The 22,960-nt window shown below is 46.7% G+C and overlaps 3 protein-coding genes across 3 annotated transcripts; 2 read left to right on the top strand and 1 right to left on the bottom strand.

Annotated features, from left to right (window-relative positions):
* The first annotated feature begins 6,971 nt into the window (after positions 1-6,971).
* Positions 6,972-11,760, top strand: BLOC1S1 (biogenesis of lysosomal organelles complex 1 subunit 1). The gene is made up of 4 exons (XM_012551472.3): positions 6,972-7,138; positions 8,432-8,504; positions 10,449-10,581; positions 11,505-11,760. The coding sequence occupies exons 1-4, from the start codon at positions 7,078-7,080 to the stop codon at positions 11,613-11,615; spliced, it is 378 nt and encodes a 125-aa protein (XP_012406926.1). The 5' UTR covers positions 6,972-7,077; the 3' UTR covers positions 11,616-11,760.
* Positions 11,761-11,853: 93 nt separating this feature from the next.
* Positions 11,854-16,260, top strand: RDH5 (retinol dehydrogenase 5). The gene is made up of 5 exons (XM_023505275.2): positions 11,854-12,488; positions 13,165-13,498; positions 13,997-14,255; positions 14,775-14,938; positions 15,250-16,260. The coding sequence occupies exons 2-5, from the start codon at positions 13,189-13,191 to the stop codon at positions 15,471-15,473; spliced, it is 957 nt and encodes a 318-aa protein (XP_023361043.1). The 5' UTR covers positions 11,854-12,488; positions 13,165-13,188; the 3' UTR covers positions 15,474-16,260.
* A 212-nt stretch (positions 16,261-16,472) lies between these two features.
* CD63 (CD63 molecule) lies at positions 16,473-22,673 on the bottom strand. The gene is made up of 8 exons (XM_023505276.2): positions 22,560-22,673; positions 21,818-21,893; positions 18,431-18,619; positions 18,133-18,207; positions 17,908-18,003; positions 17,392-17,532; positions 16,873-16,956; positions 16,473-16,678 (listed from the first exon to the last, which is right to left on the bottom strand). The coding sequence occupies exons 2-8, from the start codon at positions 21,881-21,883 to the stop codon at positions 16,613-16,615; spliced, it is 717 nt and encodes a 238-aa protein (XP_023361044.1). The 5' UTR covers positions 21,884-21,893; positions 22,560-22,673; the 3' UTR covers positions 16,473-16,612.
* Between the last annotated feature and the right edge of the window lie 287 nt (positions 22,674-22,960).

Below are 22,960 nucleotides of genomic sequence, written 5' to 3'. Positions count from 1 at the left end.
GGCACATCTAATCCCCCAAATGTCCCAGAAAGAGGGGTTATCATTGGATAGTCTAATGACCTCAATGGTCTCAAGAGCCTCAGACTCGAAGAAAAACTAAACCTTCAGAGGTTTGCAGGAAGAGAAGTTAGTCAATTAATAGACATTTATTAAGTACCTATTATGTGCCAACTCTGTATTAAGCCCTGGGAATACCAAAAAAAAAAAAAAAAAAAAAAAAAAAAAAAAGCAAAAAAACAGACCCTACTCTCAGAGTTCTCAGTCTAATGGAGGAAACACTAGGCAAACAAGATGCAAAAAAGCTCCATCCTGGATAAATTGGAAGTAATCAGCACAGTTAAGGCACTAGAATTAAGAGGGATTGGAAAAGGCTTCCTGTGGAAAGTAAGAATTTTGGCTGGAACAAGAAGAAAGCCAGGGAAGTCAGGAGATAGAAATAAGGAGGTAAAGCATTCCAGTAATGGGGGACAGCCACTGACCTTGCCCAGAGTGGGGAGATGGAATGTCTTGTTCAAGGAACAACAATGTCTCTGAATCAAGAAGATGAGAAAGGTAGTTGGGGGATAGGGATGGGGAGTCAGATTATAAAGGGAAGTGAGTCTCCTTTCAATATTTTCCAAAAAATCTATCTCCAAATAAGTTGATTATATTCACAAACACTATTCCCCGGCTCTATTACCTCTAATACAACCGTCATTCTCTTCACGTCTCCCAAAATACTTGTAATATCTCCATCTTTCCTCTATTCCCTTTTTCCCCTCTAGACTTTTACATTTTCCTCAATGTTCCCATCAACTTCCCTTCCCTCCCTCATTATCTCACTGTTGGAATCCTTACAAAGTGTTAAGTCATTAGAATTGGTGGAGACAATAATTATCTAATTTAGCATGGTTCAGTATGATTGATCTGATCCTACAAGGAGTTGTTATAGGCCAGAACTTGAAACAAGGTACTAAGTGGAATTGAGGAGACAATGGTTAAATCTAGTTTAGCATTAATTTAATCCTACAACAAATAATGGTTTCTCAGTGATATAATGATTGGTGTATACTCAGTGTACAGCATATAAGCAAGAAGCTCTCAGGTCCAGACACAGAAGCCGACTCTCGGAGGCAGAGACATTCCATATTCCACCTTTGTGCTGGCTGGAGACATTCGGAAGGAGCTAGAGGCTGAAGCTCAAGACTTTGAAGGACACAATAAAGGACTGGATTTTAACTCCTGGCTATATTTGGGGTGATTATTACTTTGAACCAAAACTAAGGCTGCCTCCAGAGAGCCTCCCCTGAGAAACCTGCTCCCAGAGAGAACCATTTTATATTATAAAAAAGAAGAGAATACCACATTTTGGCACCCAACGTGGGGCTGACAGGACCCTGATTTCAGTGGAAAAGCCTCTGATCCTGATCCAGTGAAAAAGTCTCATCAACCCAGAAATTAGGGTGAGTACAACAAAGAAAATTTTGTTAAAAGAGTTAAAGTAGAATTTCAGTTAAGATGGGGCAAATGTTTAGAAAACAACCTTCTGTTTCTCTTCAAGGAAAATGTTTAGAGACTATTTCCAGACTTATTATAATCTGGGAGCATATCATTGATCTTTTAAAAATTGTACACATTTCCTTGGTTCTCTACAGAAAAAGAATTGGATCCAAATGAGTGGAAATTAGTAGGAGAGCAACTAGGTGAATACTACAATTCTAATCCAAACTCAATGGAAATTAGTAGGAGAGGATCTTTGTCAATTCTGCAATAAAAATGGACCTGACTCAATTTCCAAAGACACACTTAATACATACAGTTTAATACAACTGGTTTTAGGAAATTACATAAGTGTTAGAATAAGGAAAAATAAAAAAGAGCAGGAGGGGGAAGTGCCAACTAAACTAGGTGAAAAGGAAGAAGAATCAGATAAGAATGGAGTTAAGTACAATTTTGAGTGTGATACTTCATAGCAGGAAAAATTAGATCATTCCACATCTCATGACCCTCCCCCCTCAATTAACCCTTCATGGGTGGAGGAAGGAGGAGGGGGAGAGGTAGAAGCACAATCAGCATCTCCTGTGAAGCAGAATATGACAAGATTAGAAAAGGCATTGATTAAGGCAAAAAATGAAGAAGATATATCTGATTTTATAAATGCATACCCTATGATCAAAGAGCTTGACTCTTCAGGTCAAAAAAGGAGAAGATACACTCCTTTTAATTTGGAAAAAATTTAGGATTTGAAAAAGGGATGCATTCTTTTTGGGGCTACATCCTCTTATGTTAAAATGTTACTAGATAATTTGTCTTATGAAATCTTAACCCCGAATGATTGGAAACCCATAGCTAGGACATGCTTAGAACCTGGACAATATTTGTTGTGGCTTTTGGAGTTTCATGTATTATGTAGGATTCAAGCCCAGTGCAATAGGCAAACAGGAACTAATGTACAAATAGCTTTTGACCAACTAGCAGGTAAAGGTCAGTATGGAGAGAATTCAGAACAGATTTCTTAGCCCATACCAGTGTATGAGCAAATTTCTAAGGCTGAAATAAAAGCTTGGGGTTCTCTCCCCAGACAGAAAGATAAAGGTAAAGCCTTCACAAAAATAGAGCAAGGTCCCAATGAACCCTTTGCAGATTTTGTGGGACACTTGCAAACAGCTGTCACTAAGAACCATTAGATATAATGCAGTGACAGAAATAATGACCAGACATCTGGCTAAGGAAAATGCCAATGAGGTTTGCAAAAGAATTATATGGGTACTAGACAAAGATGCTCCTTTAGAGGAGATCATAAGACGCTGTACCACAGTGGGAACAAATGCTTATACCCAAACTATGATTAACATGGAAAGACAGGGTCCCTCTTGGCAAGGGACTTCTAGAGAAACTTGTAAATGCTTTTTGTGTGGAAAAGTTGGCCATCTTAGAGCTCAGTGTAGATATGGAGATAGAGTGAGAAGATAGGGTGAGAGAAAACCCAAAACCCCATGTCCAAAATGCAACCGAGGTTTCCCCTGGGCCTCACACTATAGATTGACCCAGGGAAATGAGAGGCGGAGCCCAGGTCCAAGATATCAATCAAAAGACTGGTAGGGCATGATAGCAGCTGAGGTCACACCCAGAGAGTCTTTAGAAGGTCAGGACTCTGATGTGATCAATCAGCCTAAAAGTAATTACTTGACAGAAAGAGATTACAGCTGAGGAGAATACAGGCTTTTTAAACCAACAGGGCAAAGTCCAATGCAAACAGCTCCAAAGGTGGTAAATAGAAGGGAATTAGATAGGTTAACTGCCTGAGAGAGAGGGTTTGCTTCTATTTCTACAGATGGAGGATTCAGATAGGTGCCAACGAGCCGTATTTGCCTTGTCCATCAGAGAGAAACAGAAAAAGGAAAAAACCTCAAAACAAAGAAGATTTAAGAAACATCTGACACTGAAAGAGCATGACTGACAATGAGACTGTTAAAAGAACTTTAAAATATTCAGGAATCATTGGATTCCCTAACACAAGATGAGACTGTTTCAAGGACTTGAAAACCAGCAGGAATCATTGGATTCCCTGAGATGAAAAATTGTTGATGAGACTATTGCACTACTTCAAAGCTTGCAGGAATTATTGCTGGCACATGATCTAATGGACAATGGATTCATTTTGGACTATTTCTAGGACTTATGGACATGTATAAATTCTCATGTTGATTCATGTTATTTGTTACATCACTTCTAGCCTGTGTTATATTGCCATGTGCTTATGTAATTATGTGTAATGCCTCCCATATTGATGGATTTATGTATACCTGTTTCAAGTTAGCCCCTTTAGAAACCCGCTAATCTGATTTGATTTCCCATTTCCTTTGGTATTTTCATCTCCCTTCCTGAGATGTCAGGGAGGGTGTGACCACTTTCTTTTTATGGTGTTTTCACTCTTTTTTGAGCAGTCAGGGAAGGCGTGATCACCTTCTTTTTTGGGGTTCTCACCTCCTTGAGAAGTCAGGGAGGTCATGACTACCTTATGTTCTAAATCAAAAGAAAGCAGGAGGTATTGACATCCTTACAAAGTGTTAAGTCATTAGAATTGATAGAGACAATAATTATCTAATTTAGCATGGTTCAGTATGATTAATCTGATCCTACAAGGAGATGTTATGGGCCAGAACTTGAAACAAGGCACTAAGTGGAACTTGAGGAGACAATGGTTAAATCTAGTTTAGCTTTGATTTAATCCTACAACAAATAATGGTTTCCCAGTAATATAATGATTGGTGTGTACTCAGTGTACAGCATGTAAGCAAGAAGCTCTCAGGGCCAAAGAGCACTCTGGGAGATTGAGAGCCAGGAGTGAGTGGAGGCGACAAAGGACAAGCTGCAAGAGCTCTTGGAAACAAGGAAACTAAGAAAGCTAACCGGACCCAAGGAAAGAGACAAGACTTGGAAGGAGAAAATAAACTTTTGGATTTTATCAGCTGGCTGTATTTGAGATGATTATTGATTTGAACAGAAACTAACACTGCCTCCAGAAAACCTCCCCAAGAAACCTGCTCCCAGAGAACCATCATATATTTTACAAAAAGAACATCACATCTCACCACTCCTCCTTTCCCAAAATACCCCTAATGTCCTCCTCTTCTCCTTTTATCAGTCATCTAGTCTAACCAATATCCCAAAATAATTTTAATATAAGATTTTTAATGAAAAGTCATCCAGTCTCTGCTGGAAGACTTCCAAAGAGAAGAAACTCACTCTCTCCAGAGGTCATCCATTTCATTCTTGGACAACTCAAACTGTTGAGTTTTTTCTGACATCACGCCTAAAGTTGATCCTCTTTAAAACTTTTACCCACTGTTTCTGCCTCTCTAACTGGAGCCAAACAGAAACGATCTAATTGCTTTTTCTCATAAGAGCCCTTCAAAATTCTTGAAAATCCTTTTTGTGCCTCTTACATTCTTCATGAGTTATTTTCTAATCTAGTATGACAATTCCCAGTTCCTTCAAGCCAGCCTCATATAACATGGAAGGAAGGCCTTTCATTCTGGCTCCTCTCTTCTGTACTCTCTCCAGCTTATCAATATCCTTCTTAAATTGTGGCATCTGGAACTGAGCTCAATATTTTAGACGTGACCTGATCATACTGCTGACTAAAATGAATGCCGCCCATTAAGACTTCCATATTTTTTTATACAAATTGCTCTCAAGTCATGTCTTTCATCATCCTATACTTGTGGAGTTCGTTTTTCATTTATCTCTATTGAAAAATTTTATTAGTTTCAGTCAAATGATACAGCTTGTCAAAACATTTTTTGAATCCTATTACCCAATGTGTTAGTTCTCCCTCCAAGAATCATCTGCAAATTTGATGATGAGCTTGTCATCCTAGCCTTTATTCATGCCACTGAGAATTAATCAATCAATACTTATTAAGTGCCTGCTGTGTGTCAAGCTAGGGATATAAGGAAATAGTTTCCTGTGTTCACTGGAATTAACTCTAAGAAACAATAAATAAAATAATAAATATTATTATTATTACATATCACTTACCATGTGCCTGCCACTGTGCTAAATACTTTACAATTATTACCTCATTTGATCCTCACAACAACCCTGGGGGGTTGTGTTATTATCCACTTTTTAAAGATAAGGAAACTGAGGCAGGCAGAGGTTAAATGACTTTTCCATAGCTAGTGATTGAATTCAAATTCAAACTCAGGTTTTCCTGACTCCAGGCCCGGTGTTCTCTTAGCTGCTCAAAGTATATGTGCGTATAAGATAAAAGGAGCCCGCAAGGGGTTTACAATCTAATGGGAAATGACAAACAAATGACTATATGCAAACAAGCTATAGACAGGATAAATCAGAAATAATCTGGGAAGGCACTGACATTAAGGAGGACTTCAAAGGCTTCTTGCAGAAAGTGGGACATTAACTGAGATTTGAAGGAATATATACACATACACACACACACACATAGATGCATACACAAAATATATACACAGTAATTTTTTAGGGGAAAAAGTAGATTTGAGCTTTGAAGGAAACACTAATGACTCCCTATTACCTTTAGGATCAAATGTAAAATCCTATTTGACATAAAATCATTCCTAACTCACCCATTTTTATCTTCACACACTTCCCTCTCTTCAGTCTCTTTGAACTAATGACACCGGCTTCCTCCATATTCCTAGCACATAAAGGACATTGCAGTTCCCCCCTTTCTGTACCTTTTCTGTCTGTCTCCTTTGGGCCTGGATTTCTAACTCTCCTTATCCATCCCTCTCGGCTTCCTGGCTTCCTTCAAGTCTCAGCTAATGTCCCACTTTCTGCAAGAAGCCTCTGAGGTCCTCTTTAATGTCAACGCCTTCCTAGATTATTCCGATTTCTTAACTTTCTTGCCTTGATTTCTTAACCAAAGATTCTAAGAAGCAATGATAATGGGAGAATGTGATCCAGGATTTGGGACAGAGAGCACAGAGCCTGGAGGTTTCACCACAGCAATTTAGAAGGTCGTTTTGGCTAGACAGCAGAAGGTGGAAAAGGAGTTACATATTTTAAGGATAAAAAGCCAAGTTTTCCATCAATAAGTATTTGATAAGGGCCTACTCTGCATGCACCGACCCCTAGGGTAAAGAAAGGGAGAAAACAGACTGTGCAGTCTCGTGGAGGAGATGTCATGCAAACTAGGTACACACAGCCACAGACGGGATAAACTGGAGATCATCTCGGAGGCAAGGCACTGACACTAAGGAGGACCGCAAAGGCTTCTAGCAGAAGGTGGGACATGAGCTGAGATAAGATGGGGGAAAGGCCCAGAGCCCGGGGCATTCCCCTGGAGATGTCTAGCCAAGTAGAAGGGCACCATTAAAGTTGCTCTTGCAAGTCCCGCTCCCCAGTCACCTCCACGCTCCGCCGTCCCTCGCCCCGCCTCTTTCTCTCCACCCCAATAACCCAACCCCGCCCTTCCAGGAGGGGGGGGCGGGCCCAGAGCCTCCGCGTGACGTTAGCGCACGTGACGCGGATGCCGCGGATGCCGCAGAGGCCGAGGCCGTCGCCGCCGAAGCCGGAGAGACCTCGGCGAGCCCCGACCCCGGCCTGGCCATGCTGTCCCGCCTGCTAAAGGAGCACCAAGCCAAGCAGAACGAGCGCAAGGAGCTGCAGGGTGAGCCCGAGGCCCGCCCCACGCGCCGCTCCCTCCGGAGGCCTGCGGCCGGGCCACTGAGGCCCCGGGGGGGGGCTGGACGCTCGGGGCTCGCAGCCCCCGCTCCGGTCCCCTTGGCGACGTCCTCCCCTACTCCCGCCTCCCACCCTGGCCCCGCCCTCGGTGGAGGAGAGCGCCTGCCATTGGCCCTGGGCGAAGGCGTCCCCGGGGAGGGAGGGGCTTGGGCGAGGGGCTCGGGAACTGCGGGGGAGGAAATCGCTCTCGGAGACCGTGCCCAGGATTCCCCGACCCCGGGGAGCGGAAGGAGCTCGCTTGTAATTGAATCCCCTGCTCCTGGCGCTGTGCCGGGCGCTCAGCAGATGCGCGAAGGGTTTGGAGGCGGAAAGAGCGGGTTCGAGCCCGCTCCTTCCCCGCGCTGGTCACTCTCTGGTTGCTCCGTGTAGCCCGCTCTCAGCCGGGGGCGGCCCATGACCAGGCCGCGGGGGCGGCCCATGACCGGGGCCGCGAGGCCTGGGCTCAGGAAAACCCGAGCTCCGATGTCACCCCCGACGTTTGGTGGCCACGTGACCCTGAGCTAGACCACCTTCTCAGCCGGGGGCAGCCCATGACCGGGGCGCGGGGACGGCCCATGACCGGGGCCGCGAGGCCTGGGCTCAGGAAAACCCGAGCTCCGATGTCACCCTGAGCCAGGCCGAGGAAAGCGGGCGGAGTGATAGCCCCGCCTCCCAGGGTTAGCGTGAGGACCCAAAGCGCTGATAAAGATAACGCGCCGCGCTCGGGGCCTGGGCCGCGCTCGGAGTCTGGGCCGTGCTCGGGGCCCGGGCCGCGCTAAATTCAATAGAAATGTTAACTATTGTCAGGGTTACTAGGACAGAATTTCACATCCTCCTTGGTAAAGCAGCTCCTCAGCAGAACTTCCTATGCTAATGAAACCTCGGGGAACGTCCCCGGGTAGTTTTGAGAATCCAGTAAGACAACATGTAAATTCACTTTCCTGTCTTAAAACACCGTACACATGAGAGTCGGCCGGGGTCGTGGTCGTCGGACCCTCAAACCACCCTAACCAGAAGGTCCTCTCCCAAAGCTCTTCCTCTGGGGCCAGCACTTGGGTTGGGAATGTTGGGGGCCGGGTTTGATGCCACACCTCTGCCACTTCCTGGCCGGGTGCCCCCAGAGAAGTCACATACTATATCTCCGTACCTCCGTATTCCCTCATCCAAAATAATGTAATAGTGGAGAGAATTGGAGGTCTGGGGAGTCCCGGGTCTGAGTATCTGCTCTCCCAATTCCCAGAGAAAAGGAGGCGAGAAGCCATCGCCGCAGCCACCTGCCTGACCGAAGCCTTGGTGGACCACCTCAATGTTGGGTATGCTCCTCCTCCGGGCCCCCTCCCATTTGCCTCTTCCTCCCAAGCCAAGAGCTCATTATGAGTCTGAGGACCAGATTGCCCTTGTCTCCCTGGCCTAGCATCAGTGAGGCACTGGCCTACCTTCTGTTTCCCCTTCCCCTGCCCAGCTGTCTTTTCAGTGGGAAGGCAACATCTTTTCTGCTTACCACAACCCCCCTCCCCAACCTTTTGGCGGGCTGGGAGTGCAGCGAGCATGACAGGCACAGCTGAGCACATAGCCGGCCTGTGCCAGGGGGTGGCACGGAGCCAGGCTGCTGCTTTCCTTTCTCTCTCCCAGGGCCTTAACTCTCCATGCTCCTCTGAAATGGCCAGTTGGAGGGGCAGAGAGAGGGCAAAGGGTGGCACGCGGAGCCTGGCTAGTGTGGAGCAGGGCCAGACTTTCAGTCCTTTTTGACTAAAGCAGAAAGCCAGGACTCTCCCTGGGTAGAGCAGAGAATACTGTGATCTCTTCTACCCTAAGGCAGGGGCTTAGAACAGCTTGGATATGGTTGTGAGGCCTGAGTCACTCAAATGTCAGCCATTTGTGCTCTGGGGTCACTTAGCTCAAATTAGCTCATTTCCCTTAAGTGGAGAGAGCATTGATTGGGGGATGGGAAGGCCTCTCTGGGAAAAGACAAGTAAGTGGCACTTAGTTGGGGGGGGTTGAAACAGATTGGGAATGGGGGGGAATCAGAAGTTTCTCCCAGTTTGAATCCTAAATCTGGAGGCTCTGCTTTGGAAGGAAGTGAGGGGGAGCACTCCTTGCTTCTTGACCTGTCTTTCTGCCACTCCAGCCTCCCCCACCCCAGCTGTGGCTCAGCTGTCTCCCAAAGAGCAGGAGCTGTCTGCCCCAATTTTTTTTTCCTCCTACATTGGCGCCTTCTGGGCTGCTAGTACCCATAGACTGTAAGACTCAACTAGCTTTCCCCCCTCTGCCATCCCCCCCTCACCACGGGTGGGGAGGGAGGCAGCTGCCCCACTTCCCTATGCACAGGGCAGTTTAACTAGAGCTGGATTTGAAAGGGTTTTGTGTGGCTGCCCACAGCCCCTCTCACTCCCCGGAAGAGAGAACAAAGACGCAGTCTGTCCTAGCCCTGGTCAGGTGTCCTGCCCACTCTCCCATCCTCCCTGATCCCCTGACTCCTTCAGCCCCCGCAGATTCCACCCTTGGAGGCCCAGAAGGGTGCTGGCAGTGAGGAAGTGGGAACTCGATGTGCGGTCTGCAGTCCTTACTACCCTGGGGTAGAGAGAAGAAGCAGCCCAAGTTAGCCCAGCAGGAGGCAGATTCCCTGCCCCTCTGCACACTACCTCTTTTGGGATGGGTGCTTCACAGGGGAAGAGAAAAGCTGTGTGTCCTCACATACAGGATGGGGAAAGGGGGAGGAGGAAATGAGTCCCTCAGGGTGCCTCCTCTTGACCCAGCGTTCCTGGGGTGGGGGGTGCTCCCCCATCCCACCCCCAATTCAGGGAGGGGTTGGGCTTTCCATCTCCATCAGGCCCAACTCAGCTTCTTTCTCTGATCCCCAGGGCTCTCAATCACTGCCAGATGTTTTCTTACTGCTAAATTTTCCCAGCATCCCCTCACCCCACTCCCTCTTCCTACCCTCAATTAACCCACCCTTCCCCCATACCATACTTCCCAGTTGCACAAAAACTCACCAAGATAGGGAGGAAATGGGTGAGGTATGCTGTTGAAAGCCAGCCTCAAATTGGAACATGCTAGGGAGAAAAGAGCTCTTTTTTATTTTCCCTTTGTGTATGTTTATATTTTATTTGCATGGTATTAATTGACCATCCAAAAGTACAAAAATTTCTCTCTTTAGTTCTATCTTCTACCTTTCTTCCCTACTTGAGGAAGTTAGACTGGACTGGGCTAAAGAGTCCCCTTCTGACCCCTTCCCCTTTTATCCCATCATCCTCCAGTGTGGCCCAGGCTTATGTCAATCAGAGGAAGCTGGACCATGAGGTAAAAACTCTTCAGGTCCAGGCTGCACAGTTTGCCAAGCAGACAGGCCAGTGGATTGGGATGGTGGAAAACTTCAACCAGGCACTCAAGGTAGGTCCTAGCAGGCTTCTCCCCGCTTTGTTCCACTCCTTTTGTGGTCCCTTCTGTTACATTTCTCACTGATCCTGAGGGGGACTTTCAGGCTCCAGGAAGAGGGGTGGGGAGCTAGAAGAAACCAAACCGGAGCCCTCTCTCTTCCTCTCCACTTTCTTCTCTCTAGGCTGGCTAAGTAGCAAGACATTACATTTGTCTGGAGCTTTTAACTTTTCAAAGTGCTTTCACATCACTGTATGACACAGGCAGAATGATTGTTGGCTTGTTTTATAAATGATAAAACTGAAACAAGTAAGTCAAGGCAAAATCACTCAGCTAATTATATTATGATTAGCAGTCAGCTAAGTCCCTTACTCAGTTCCTAAAAATGAAACTAAGTAAGCTTTGGAAATTACTTAGTTTAATTTAGAGCCCAGATTTTTAACCTGGGGTCTGTGAACATCTTTGTTTTTTTTAATAACTTTATTTTGATATTTTGGTAGCTATAGTTTAGTATATTTATCTGTAAAATGAGCTAGAGAAGGATATGACAAACCACAACATTATCTTTGCCAAGAAAAACCCATTTAGGGAAAGAGAGAGTCACACAATATTTTAAATTATTAACAACAGCAAAGTTTTCATATAATTGGTGACCTTTGTGATTCTATGTATTTTATTTTGCGTATTTAGAAACACTTTTCCCAAGAAGGGTCCCTAGATTTCACCAGCTTTCCAAAGATACAAACAGGCTTAAGAACCCCTGGTTTCAGAGTTACAAAGGCCTATTCGTTGTGCAGATCGGAGTAGAAGAGTCATCAGTATGGTCAGAAGCGGGAGGGCAAAGGAGTCTCTTCTTAGAAGGTGGATGATGGGAAGATTCTAGGACTTTGCTGCACTTCCTAACTCTTCCCTCTCTTTTTTCTCTGTCTCCTCTTCAGGAAATCGGGGATGTAGAGAATTGGGCTCGGAGCATTGAACTGGACATGAGGACAATTGCCACAGCTCTGGAATATGTCTACAAGGGGCAGCTGCAGCCTGCCCCCTCCTAGCTTCTTTCTTGCTTCTCAGCATCTACTCAATTAGCAGCTCAATCACTGAATTCTGGGATCTCTTCTGTCTCACTTATTTTCAGCTAACTAGAGGAAGGGGAGGAGGTCAGCAAGATCCTCAATAAAGCAAGAGTATCTGGTCAAATGTAGTGTGTGTTTGAATGGGCAGCCAGCTGCAAGCACAGTGGTTTAGGGAATTGGGGATGGGGGCCCTAGAACTAGCTTGCTCCCAGTGCCTTAATGAGCACAAAAAGGAAGGGAGAAAGTTTCACTAATCCCTTCTTGGAATATTGCTTGGCTACCCAGCCTGATTTAGAGCGGACCCTAGTCCTATAGCACAGGGGACAGTGAGACGGCCAGCTTAGGACCCCCACCCCAGACTCTCGTTGTCTTCTACCCCCATGCACACAAATATTCCCTACTAAAGCTGGCACAGAGCAGTCATAATCCTGGGGCAGACCAGGGCAGAAGGTAGGTAAGGCACTGAACTAAGCAGTAGGGAGTAAAGAGTGGAAATGGGGAATGGGGTAGGTAAAGCATCTAGGGCAGAGGCATGTCGGGCAAGTTCATTCACACTCGATGGGAGGTCACTCATCTCTTCCTGATGTAGGAAAAGAACTTTGAGGTAGAAGGTAGAGAAAACATCCCAGAAAAGTCCAGGCAACCCTAGCCCTGTCAAGGATTAGGTTCAGCCCATCAAGCTGAAGTTTACCCAGTCCTTAAGGCCTCAGCTGCCTGGAGTCTCCACCTACTCTGGACTTTGCACTGCAGTGCCTACAGGAGCCAGGCAGGACAAGGGGTAGAGGATCAGAATTTCTGGGACACGGCAGCAGAGAAAGCTAGGGCAGTGTGCTGTGAAACTTGCTCCCTGAGGTAAGCTGGGGCAGGTGGGGGGTACTTCCAGTCAGGGATCACTGAGCAGGGTTTGGGTGACAAGTAGGTACAAATAGTAACAAATGGTATTGTGTTAATATGTAACTTTTAACTTCTCAAAGTGCTTCTGTATAAATCAGCTCATTTTTTCTTAAACCATCATAAAGGGCAAGGTTAGCCTATTCTACAGAAAGGGAAACTGAGGCTGGGGAGTTTAAATACTTGCCAGAAGTCATATAGCAACAGCGGGGACTAGATCTTAGGTCTCCTGAATCCTAGCCCTGACCCCTCAAACTAAAAACCCTAGTTAAATGTAGAGAATATGGCAAACTTGTTTGGGCTGGGGAGGGAGGGAGGAGAGCCTATCCTATTTCTGTTACACAGTGGTGCTAAGGGAGAGATTTCTACCCTGTCCCGCTAACATAGGAACACAATAAATGCCGCCTAGTGGCGAACTCTCTCTGGGTAGATCTGTAAGATCTGTCTTTCTCTTTGCTTACCCTCTTCCTCATCTCTGAATTCACCTGAGATACTGCTCAGGTCTGCCCAGGTTCACGCCAAAGAGGGTGGCAGAATCTAGGGAAAGAAAAGCAGATTCCAAAATGTGAAAGAAGTGTAGGGACTCCAAGGAGACAACCCCTCTAAACCAACTTTTGCAATTAAATCCTCAATTCAGAGGCATTGGGCTTTCCGTCCTACAATGTGGCTACTCCTGCTTCTTGGTACCCTGCTTTGGGGAGTACTGTGGTTCCTCCGAGACCGACTGGTGCTTCCCCCCAGCGATGCCTTCGTGTTCATCACCGGCTGTGACTCGGGCTTCGGCCGGCACCTGGCACTGCGGCTGGACAGGCGAGGCTTCCGAGTTTTGGCCGCTTGCCTGACGCCCACAGGGGCAGAGAATTTGAAGCAGGCTGCTTCTCCTCGACTCTGCACCACACTCCTGGATGTCACTGACCCTCAGAACATCCAGCAGGTGGCTGAATGGGTGGGGACACTCGTGGGAGAGAGAGGTGAGTGGGGAGAGGGAGGGGACCATCATTAAAGACGCCATGACACAGGAAGGTGAGTGTTCCCAGTCCCTGCAAATCCCCTCACACCACTACCTCCCTGCTCCACTCCTCCAGCCTGGGCATCTGCTCAGATTCTCACTGGGAGTAACAGAATTCTCATGCCACCATTTCTATTAAATTTTCCCCCATTCCCCCATTCCAGTAATAATCACTGGTTTATTTCATGATCATTTTTCCCATCTGTCCTATGCACTTGCACATCTCTTCTTTATACCTTACATATATCATGAGCACTTATTATGTTTTATACTCCTAACTAGACTCCCCTTTAAAGGCAGGAAGCATATCTTAATAAAACTTTCTAGTTTCCCCCAGTACCATCTGATGCTTCAAATGCAGGCATTTAATATTTATCTAGTTGGATCAGGGTGCTTCCAGTTCTCAGGTGGTCGATGGGGCCTATTTTATTCTTTACCCAACCACTACCAATTCCAACAGGGCTCTTTGGGCTGGTGAATAACGCAGGTATCACTGGGATCATCGGTCCTACCCCGTGGCTGAATCTGGAGGATTACCGGAAGGTGCTGGAAGTGAATACACTAGGTCCCATCGGAGTTACCCTCGCCCTCCTACCCTTGCTACGACAGTCACGGGGCCGAATCATCAACATCAGCAGCGTCCTGGGCCGTCTGGCCGCCAATGGGGGCGGCTACTGTGTCTCCAAATATGGTGTGGAGGCCTTTTCTGATAGCCTACGGTGAGAGGGAGGGGGACTCTACAGAATACCCTAAGATGCAGCCATCCCAAGGGGCTGCTCCAGGACTCTTGAACATGTCACCCCAACAGTGATCAGTCCCTTATTCCAATTCTCCTTTTACCACCCGATCCAGGCTGCATCATTTACTTGCCTAGATCATTGTAGTTATCCCTGTGCCCGTGCCCTATATATGGACCTTGTCTCCTCCATCATACCAGTAGTGTCCAGACAGGAAAAACCATGTGTCTTTTTTCCTACTCAGCCCAAGGTCCAGAACAGGGTGCAGTCTAGGAGGGGGCAAATGAGCCCCAAAGGTCTCTAACCCTATCTTCAATGGTGCTGGATTCACAGAATTCAAGTAGCTTAGACCTCCCCTGGCTTCCTCCTCTAGTTCTTAGGTGGGGGAGAGCCCTTCAATTATATCTCCCATCCTATCCATCACCTGTAGCTTTTGCCCCCCCCCCCTCCTGGGGGCAAAAATTCAGGGAGGAAAAATATCTCTGATATTCCATACTCCAGACGGGACATAGCCCACTTTGGAGTCCGGGTCTCTATCGTGGAACCAGGCTTCTTCCGCACAGCAGCGACTGACTTGGAGAGTGTGGAGGGGATACTTCAGGCCTCCTGGAACCGATTATCCCCTGCCACCCGTGCCACCTATGGGGAAAACTTCCTCTCCAAGTGTGAGTAGCTAGAGCTAAAAATGCAAAAACACATTCTGAATGGCAAAGTCTGTCCAGGGGACACAGTATCCCCTATCCAAATAAAGTGGAGGATTGAAGGGGTTCCTGACTCCTGATGGACAGGAAAGGTAAAGGAGAGGCCCTTGGGAGAACCGGAGCCCTCAGTTCTAACAGGGATAATAATGCTAATGTGCCCCCCCCCCACCCAATAACCCTGGAATGTCCTGGAGCAAACCATAGTGGTGAAAAAAATGCTCCCTAGTTAGGGGAGACTGGGTGGAAGAAGGTCTGATTTCCCCTTCCTTCCCCAGACCTGCAGGCACAACGGCTCATCATAAACCTGATCTGTGATGGGGACTTGGGCAAGGTGAGCGGCTGCCTGGAGCACGCGCTGACTGCCCGCTACCCCCGCACAAGATACAGCCCCGGATGGGATGCCAAGTTACTCTGGCTGCCTGCCTCCTATCTACCTGCCAGCCTGGTAGATGCTATACTCACTTTTGTTCTTCCTAAACCTGCCCAGACGGTCTGCTGAACCCATTAGCCAGGAAGAAACCGAGGCACAGAATGGAAACATTACATACTACTGCCGATCACCACCCAAGCTGAGCTGCCCCATCCTGACCTTCGCTCCTATTTCTGAGGACCTAGATGCTTTTTTTTAAAAGACTGCCACAAAACAAACAACCACCAGGGGGAGAGCCAGGGCTGGAAGCCTTTTATTCTAGACTCAGTAAGGATGCACTTCACAAGAGCATCACTGGATGTCACCCTTTATTGCTTCTTGGGTCCCAGTCTTAGCCTTCCCTGGGCAAGTAAAAGGCAATCTCCCCAAGTATTGTCCACTGGTGTCCATCCTCTGGTTGAAGCTAGACACCCATCAAATGCATGATGAGGGAATATCCAGAATTTTTGCAAATCATTTCATCAGTGTCTCAGCACAGGTATATAGCCTGATCAGAGTGCCACAGGCTTAAGAGGAAAGAAGCTGGGCATCATTGGTACTGGGCCCTACACTCCCATGGTATCTCTTCCATTCCCAGCTGCTCGTGATTCACCCTGCTAATCCCCTAGCTAAATTTCTGCCTTCTCCAAAACAACTCCCTCTCCCAATGCTTTCCCATAGCTACCAAGAGGGCAAAAGGTCTGGAGGACTATGGGGGTGCAGGGAAATGAAGCATGGGAATGTGCAGAGAGAAAAAATTCCAGACATGGACACAGGAAAAGGGTCATGGGAATAGATGTGGAGCTGAAAAGGAAGACGCCATGAGCTAAGGGAAAAACTGCTACATTTGGAAATAAAGGACCCACGTTCAAGTAGAGTTCTCTACCCTTAGCAGATGTGTGATTGTGGACAAGTCACTTCCCCAAACTGCACCTTAGATTCAAATACTTCTAAATTTCCTCCCAAAACTGAATAATTGTATGATTCTAGGAGTGTTTGGGAAAGAGGGCAAAGAGGCAAGTCTAGGACTTGAGGAACAAAAAGGCCAAGAGGCATGGATCTGAAGGACAAACTGACACACTGCTTCTCTTCGGAGTGAAAAAAAAGTTCCATTTATTAATTGAAAAACCCAGGACACACACACCCTTGTTTCCAGGAGAAGGTGGTGAGGGGTACCGAGGGCCCCTACATCACCTCATAACCACTTCTGATATTCTTCATGAGGGCCCCTACATCACTTCATAACCACTTCTGATATTCTTCATGAGGCAACAAGCAAAGATAACTCCCAGAATCTAGGAGGAAAGACATATGAGTAAGAGGGTGGGGCAGGCGTCACAAGGAATCTGACATGAGCAGAAAAGTACACTTTAGGAGAAGGAGGCCAAGCCCAGACAGACTGGCCCTAGGAATGGCAGGATAGTTAGTGCCCTATTCCCCAAGAAACAGTGGGCTCTGGTCCGCCCCAACCCCCAGAGGAGCCCCTCACCTCTACAAATGTGATGCCCAGTGCTGCACCTGCCAGCACCAAAGCTTTCTGCTTCAGCCAATTTCCGATCGTCTCCACACAGCCCTGGGAAGATGCAAGAGGTTTTCACCAACTCACGTTGCTCATTTATACCCTATCCCCAGAGCTGGCTTCCCTAAGCCCCACCAGTGCCAAGTTTGTTCTAATTTTTACTCTCCCCTCCCTCTTGGCTCTCTTCAACCCTGTAACTAACCCAACATTTACTTTCTCCAAATCGCCAGTTCCCTGGCCTTTCCCAACCTCCCAGACCTGCCTGCCCCCATTCCTAGGATCGCTCCAAAAGAATGAGCAGTCAATGGTCTTAAGACAACCCCAACTTCAAGACATGGCTCTGATACTTATCAACTTTTTGACCAAATCATCAGGCTCTTAAGACTTTCCTAGAGATTTCCAACTCCTCCAGTCCCGCTAACCTCCAATTCTTTTCTTTCCAATCTTTTAGCTATGTCTAACTTCTTAATCACCACCCACCCCACATACTTTCTCATTAAGATCCATAGGTTTGAAGTTAATTCCACAGCCTTGGGTGACATTTTTGCAACAAGAGTCAGGAACCCTATTTTTGGCCATTTGGGGTACTTGCTCCCAGTCTGTGTAGTTCGCTGCCCCACAGCATGTAAACTAGAGTGGAGAGAAAGATTGATGAAAGACTGGCAAAATAAGGAGGACTTATTATAGGCCTAAGGCTCATGGCCCAGCTAAAGTACCCACAGTGTGAGTCTACAAGACAACCAGGTATTGGGGGATTGGAAGCAAGGTGAAGAAAAAGAACCCAGCAGTAAGGCTGGAAAACACTGGATTGGTAGATGCTGTGTTTGTGATTTCAGGGTCATCCCATCCCCCAACTATTCCAATGTAGTGTTCTATTATTTCTAGGGAATTACAATTACCCCCAAAACTCACATTTAAAAAATTTTATTGATGCCTTTTTAGCTTTGTTATCATCAATCATTTCTGGATATATCCCCCTCTCCCATCACCTCTCCCCTAACTCACTTCTTTTTGCAATGTATCCAAGAATTCTGCTGTGATATTACTTTTCTCATATTCCTTCATTTCTTCCCGGAAGCCTTTTTCAAATTCTGACTTCACCTGGGAGACAGGGAAAGAGAAGTACTGAGGGAAGCCCTATTGTCAACCTGATCACAGTGAGCTATGGGAACCATAATCACATCCCACCTTCCTGGGCCAAACTCTATTCCCTTCATCACATCTACTTACCTTTTCCCTGAAGATATATCCAGCAATAGCTGCAGCTATCTCTACTAGGACGATAAGGGAGAGAAGGATGGCAAACTGAAAAAGGGAAGAAATAGAAGGAGAGAGAAAATGGAATCCCAGATCAGGTTAGGAGTCAGTACTGTCCACATCATCTTCCCAAGTGATCCCCATCCCTTACTTTCTTCCTTTGTAATCAGAGACTCCTGCGTCTTTTCTTCCCCTAGGTCTCCCCCATTACTCCTAATCCACTGTCACCCACTCCCCAAAGGCATCCCTCAGCCTCGATGCCCCTTCTTACCGTAGTCATAAGACAGTAATTCTCCTTACAGGTAGCACAAAAGCCCAAGAAGGCCACAAGGAAGAGGAAGCTACCCACAGCTATGATGACAACAGGCACCACAGAGCCAGTAGTGGCCCCAATGGGTATGTATCGGTTTATGGTGAATTGGACTGTCACTCCCACTGCAATCAGCCCCACCGAGCAGGCCTTCAGGAACAGAGACAACAGGACAGTTAGGATAAAGCCTAAAGCATTGACCAGCTTGCCTCACTCAACACAAACACAAGTTATACTCCTCCTTAAGACAACCCTGAGTTCAAGACATGGCTCTGATACTTATCAACTTTTTGACCAAATTATCAAACCTAATGAAGGAGTACCCATTGACTGGGGAGTAGCTAAACAAATTGTGCTATGGGGATGTGATAAAACATTATTTCATTATGAGAATTGTAAACACAGAGAACTCGGAGGGTAAGAGAAGACTTGTATGAAGTGATACAGGGCAGAGAAAACCAAGCCAAAAGAGCAACATATCCCATTACTGGAACAACATAAATGGAGCTACAAGGGAATAGAAACCTCCATTTCCTTTTTTTTTTCCTGAAGCAATTGGAGTTGAGTGATTTGCTGAGGGTCACACAGCTAGGAAGTGTTAAGTGAGGTCAAATTTGAACTCAGGTCTTCCTGACTTCAGGGCTGCACCATCTAGCTGCCCCGAAACTTCCATTTCAATGAACAACTTTGCTTACAGAGAACAAGACATGAAGCACTTATGCATCCTACAGGTTCTGAAGGCTGGATGTGCCATCAGATGGGAATGCTCAGTCAACTTTGCTTAGATACTTTTCTTTTTTTCAAAAACAGACACAATAGAAAGGGGAGGTAAGATCAGGAAATGTTTAGAAAAGATGTGTGTGTGTGTGTGTGTGTGTACATATATATACATATATGTATGAAGATGTCACTTAACTTTGCTGTATCTTAGTTTCTTAATCTATAAAATGAAGATAATAATTTTTTCCTACCCAACTCATGAGAAATTTCAAGGAAAGTGATTTTATCAACGAAAGTACTCTATAATTGTGTGTAAGCACATAAGTGCACAACTAGGTATCAAAGTAGATAGAGCACTGGAGTCAGAAGGACCATTGTTAAGAAATTTACTAGCTTTGTGACTTTGGGCAAATCATTTAACCTCTGCCTGCATAAAACTAGAAAAGGAAATGGCAAAACACATCAGAATTTTTTGCAAGAAAACCCCACAGATAATATGGTCCATGGAGTCTTGAAGAGTCAGACATGACTTAAAAACAAAATATGCGTGCATATATATGGATATGAATGTGTGTGTGTGTTTCCTGACCCTAGAATAGGACAGTTAGGAGATGCCATTGTTCATGAAGCACTGGGTTTGGAATCAGGAATCAAGAAAAATCAGGAATCATCTTCCTAAATTCAAATCAAGGCACAGACTAGTTGTATGATCATGGTATGTCACTTAATCCTGTTTGCCTTAGTTTCCTCATCTAAAATGAGTTGGAGAAGAAAAGGGCAAACTACCCTAATATCTGTGCCAAGAAAACCCCAACAGAAAATGACCAAACAATAACATAACCTTATGTGTGTATATTGTTGTTTAGTTGTACAGAACTCTTTGTGACTCCACAGATGGTATGGTCATGAAGTTTTCCTGGCAAAGATATTGGAGTGGTTTGCCATTTTATTCTCCAGTAGATTAAAGCAAATAGGTTGAATGACTTGCCCAGGGTCACATATATGCACAGATCTACACACATGCATATGTATCCACACACACAAATATACATCCATTCACATATACTTGGGGAATTTAGATTTATCCATTTACTTCCCCCATTAAAGAATGGAATTGCCCATTCTTAACCAAAAGCAATTGGGGGAGGAGTTTCAAAGAAAGGGGAAGAGATAAGTCCCTGACCTAGATTCACTCTCCCCTATCCCCCAAGAATCCCCACTTCCCCCCAAACTCCCTCACTCTAGGAATCCCTTCAAGCATCCCTCAAAAACAAGCTCAGGTGACTCCTCCACAAGATCCTGCCAGATTCTCTCATAACCCCAAGCTATATTCATCATTTTCTATTCCTTTTCAAATTACTTTGTATCATTTTGTATCTACTTTGTATTTACTTATCTGTGTACATGTTAGTTCCCTTCAGTAATTACTGTAAACTCCTTAGGCAGAAACTTTTCTTTTTTTGGGAGGAGGGAGGTCATTGGATCCCTAGTGCCTGACACATAGTAGGTAATTAAAATATTTACTGAATTGAATGAAATTCATCTGAGTTCTCCTCTTGGACCTAATTGCCCAACTAGAAATAATAGAAATACAAGCTTAACCTCAAGGCATACATTTCTAACTTCATTGAGTGATGAAATTGATATTCTATCCCATGTCAAACTCCCAACAGTATCACTTTGGTCCCTGAGCACCCCACCTTCCCCTTCAAGAGGCTGGGCATTACTCACAATGCTACCGCTCTCCATCCCCCCCCCCCCAAATTCCTTCCTTTTCTGATCCCTCCACTTAACTCTCAGCTATTTGACTCATCATTAGGGAAATACCTTTCCTTTGGCTTGCAATGAGTAATTCCTGATTGAGATCAGTTGTAGATCAGGTTGTAAAGGGGAGTTAGGTCATTATCTCTTCCAAGGCAAACACATTTTTCCCTTCACTCAGGAGAAAGTAGGGTTAGGGGCACAGAGAATGGGGACACAAGTAAACAAGAGGCTTTAGGGCATTATCTCTTCCAAGGCAAACACATTTTTCCCTTCACTCAGGAGAAAGTAGGGTTAGGGGCACAGAGAATGGAGACACAAGTAAACAAGAGGCTTTCAGCCTCCCTAGATCAGAATTCACACAGAATCCATCTTTCCAACTCAGAGTCTGAAAGAAGTTACCTCCTGAGAATGCTGGGAAGGGAGCTTGCAGAAGATAGTATCTGACAGTTGTCTAGTTGCCCCACTGCCCATTACTACAGTTAATTGGGTCACCAGACAGGAAGGGCCCAAAGACTGAGGGCAAAGGGGAAGAAAGTGAACGACACTGGGGGTTTGAGATAAACCAAAATGGATAGAGTACATAAAGTCTTAGGGATTCTTAAGAGCTGTTTTATGTTTGTTTTCCAGCTGACCTCACGCTTAGTTCTCCAACCTATTATTGACTCCATTCCAACCTTCCCCACCAGGAAGGTCCCTCCTATCCTCAAAACCACATTAGTTACCTTTTAGGATTTACCCTAGAAGTTCCTGGGCACCGCTCCTTTTCCCCAGAGATTCAGGGTACACCTTCCCACGGGGTCATCGACTTACCCCCTTCCACAATATACCCCCTCACATACACACATACTCCCACCTCCTACTTACCCAAAAGGCCAACACTAAGATATAGAGCAGAAACTTGACACATTTCATTCCTCCTTCTACTGCCATGGCTGCTGGCCTGGGGGAGTGAGGCAAATAGAGGAGAGAGATCAGCAGCGGCTGCTGGGGGAGGGACCCCAGCTTCCGGGCTCCCAGCCCACAGGGACTTCCCAACAAGTCCCCCCCCATTCCCGGCCCCTCCCACCCGGAAACAGTCGGTCAGCTCCACGTCTCCCAGCCCCCTCCCCTCGAGCCTGGGGTCTGACGGGCAGGGAAGCTCGGAACCCCATCTCCAGCTGGCCTCGCCCCCGCAGCCCCCGCCTCCTCTGACTCGAAGGGAGCATCCGAGAGAAAAGCAGGCTCCGGCCGGACCCGCAGACAACGGGCTGGACAGAGAAGTTTCAACCTCAACTCACGCCCCAGTGCCAGTTTGTTTCTTCGGTATTCCCCTCTCCCAGCCTCAGACACCCACCTATTCCCACTTCGTCCCTTCCCCCTATTCCTGCTCCCCTTGCCCCACCCCACCCGGCCACCCCGCCCCACTGCTTCAAAGTTCGGAATAAAGTTTTTAAAAGATGGGAGCACAGAGCTGAAAAACCAGGGAGAGTGGGAGAAGGGAGGCGGGGGGGAGTGGGAAATGCGGTGGCGGAGTAGGGCACAGACCCAGGAAATTGAGTCTCCACTCTTCTCCATGACTGGGAGGTCCTCAACGGCCTCCTCCCGGCCTCCAGCCCACAAATCTCACCTGGTGTCCCCGAGGCTCAGAGATCGTCCCCCGCAGCTGCTCCTGGTCTCTCTGGCTCGCTAGCTCGCTCCTCCGACCCCAGCTCTGGCCCCGCCTGCCGCAGCCCCGCCCCGGCTCCAGCCACGGCTGCCCCCTCCCCCGCTGGGAGTCTGCCCGCCTCATGTGACGCGGGAGCAGCTGGAGCCTGAGTCACCCCGGCTCGCAAGAGGAGAGCCCCTTCTGGTCATTTCTTCTTGCTCCACTTCCGTTAGTTCCCGGGGTGTCTCTAGCCCCAAAACTTCAAGGTGGTCCCTCTTCTTGCTCTGGTCCTACAGCAAGAGTGGAGGCTATGTCTTGGTCCCAGCTCTTATACTCGCTTTTAACAAGACTCGCTTCTAACAAGACCCGCTCTGGGCCTCGGT

This window comes from Sarcophilus harrisii, chromosome 5 (assembly GCF_902635505.1).
Source record: "Sarcophilus harrisii chromosome 5, mSarHar1.11, whole genome shotgun sequence".
NCBI classification, from domain to species: domain Eukaryota; kingdom Metazoa; phylum Chordata; class Mammalia; order Dasyuromorphia; family Dasyuridae; genus Sarcophilus; species Sarcophilus harrisii.
Note: the sequence above shows the minus strand (reverse complement) of the source record. Positions and strands in the feature narration are given on the sequence as shown.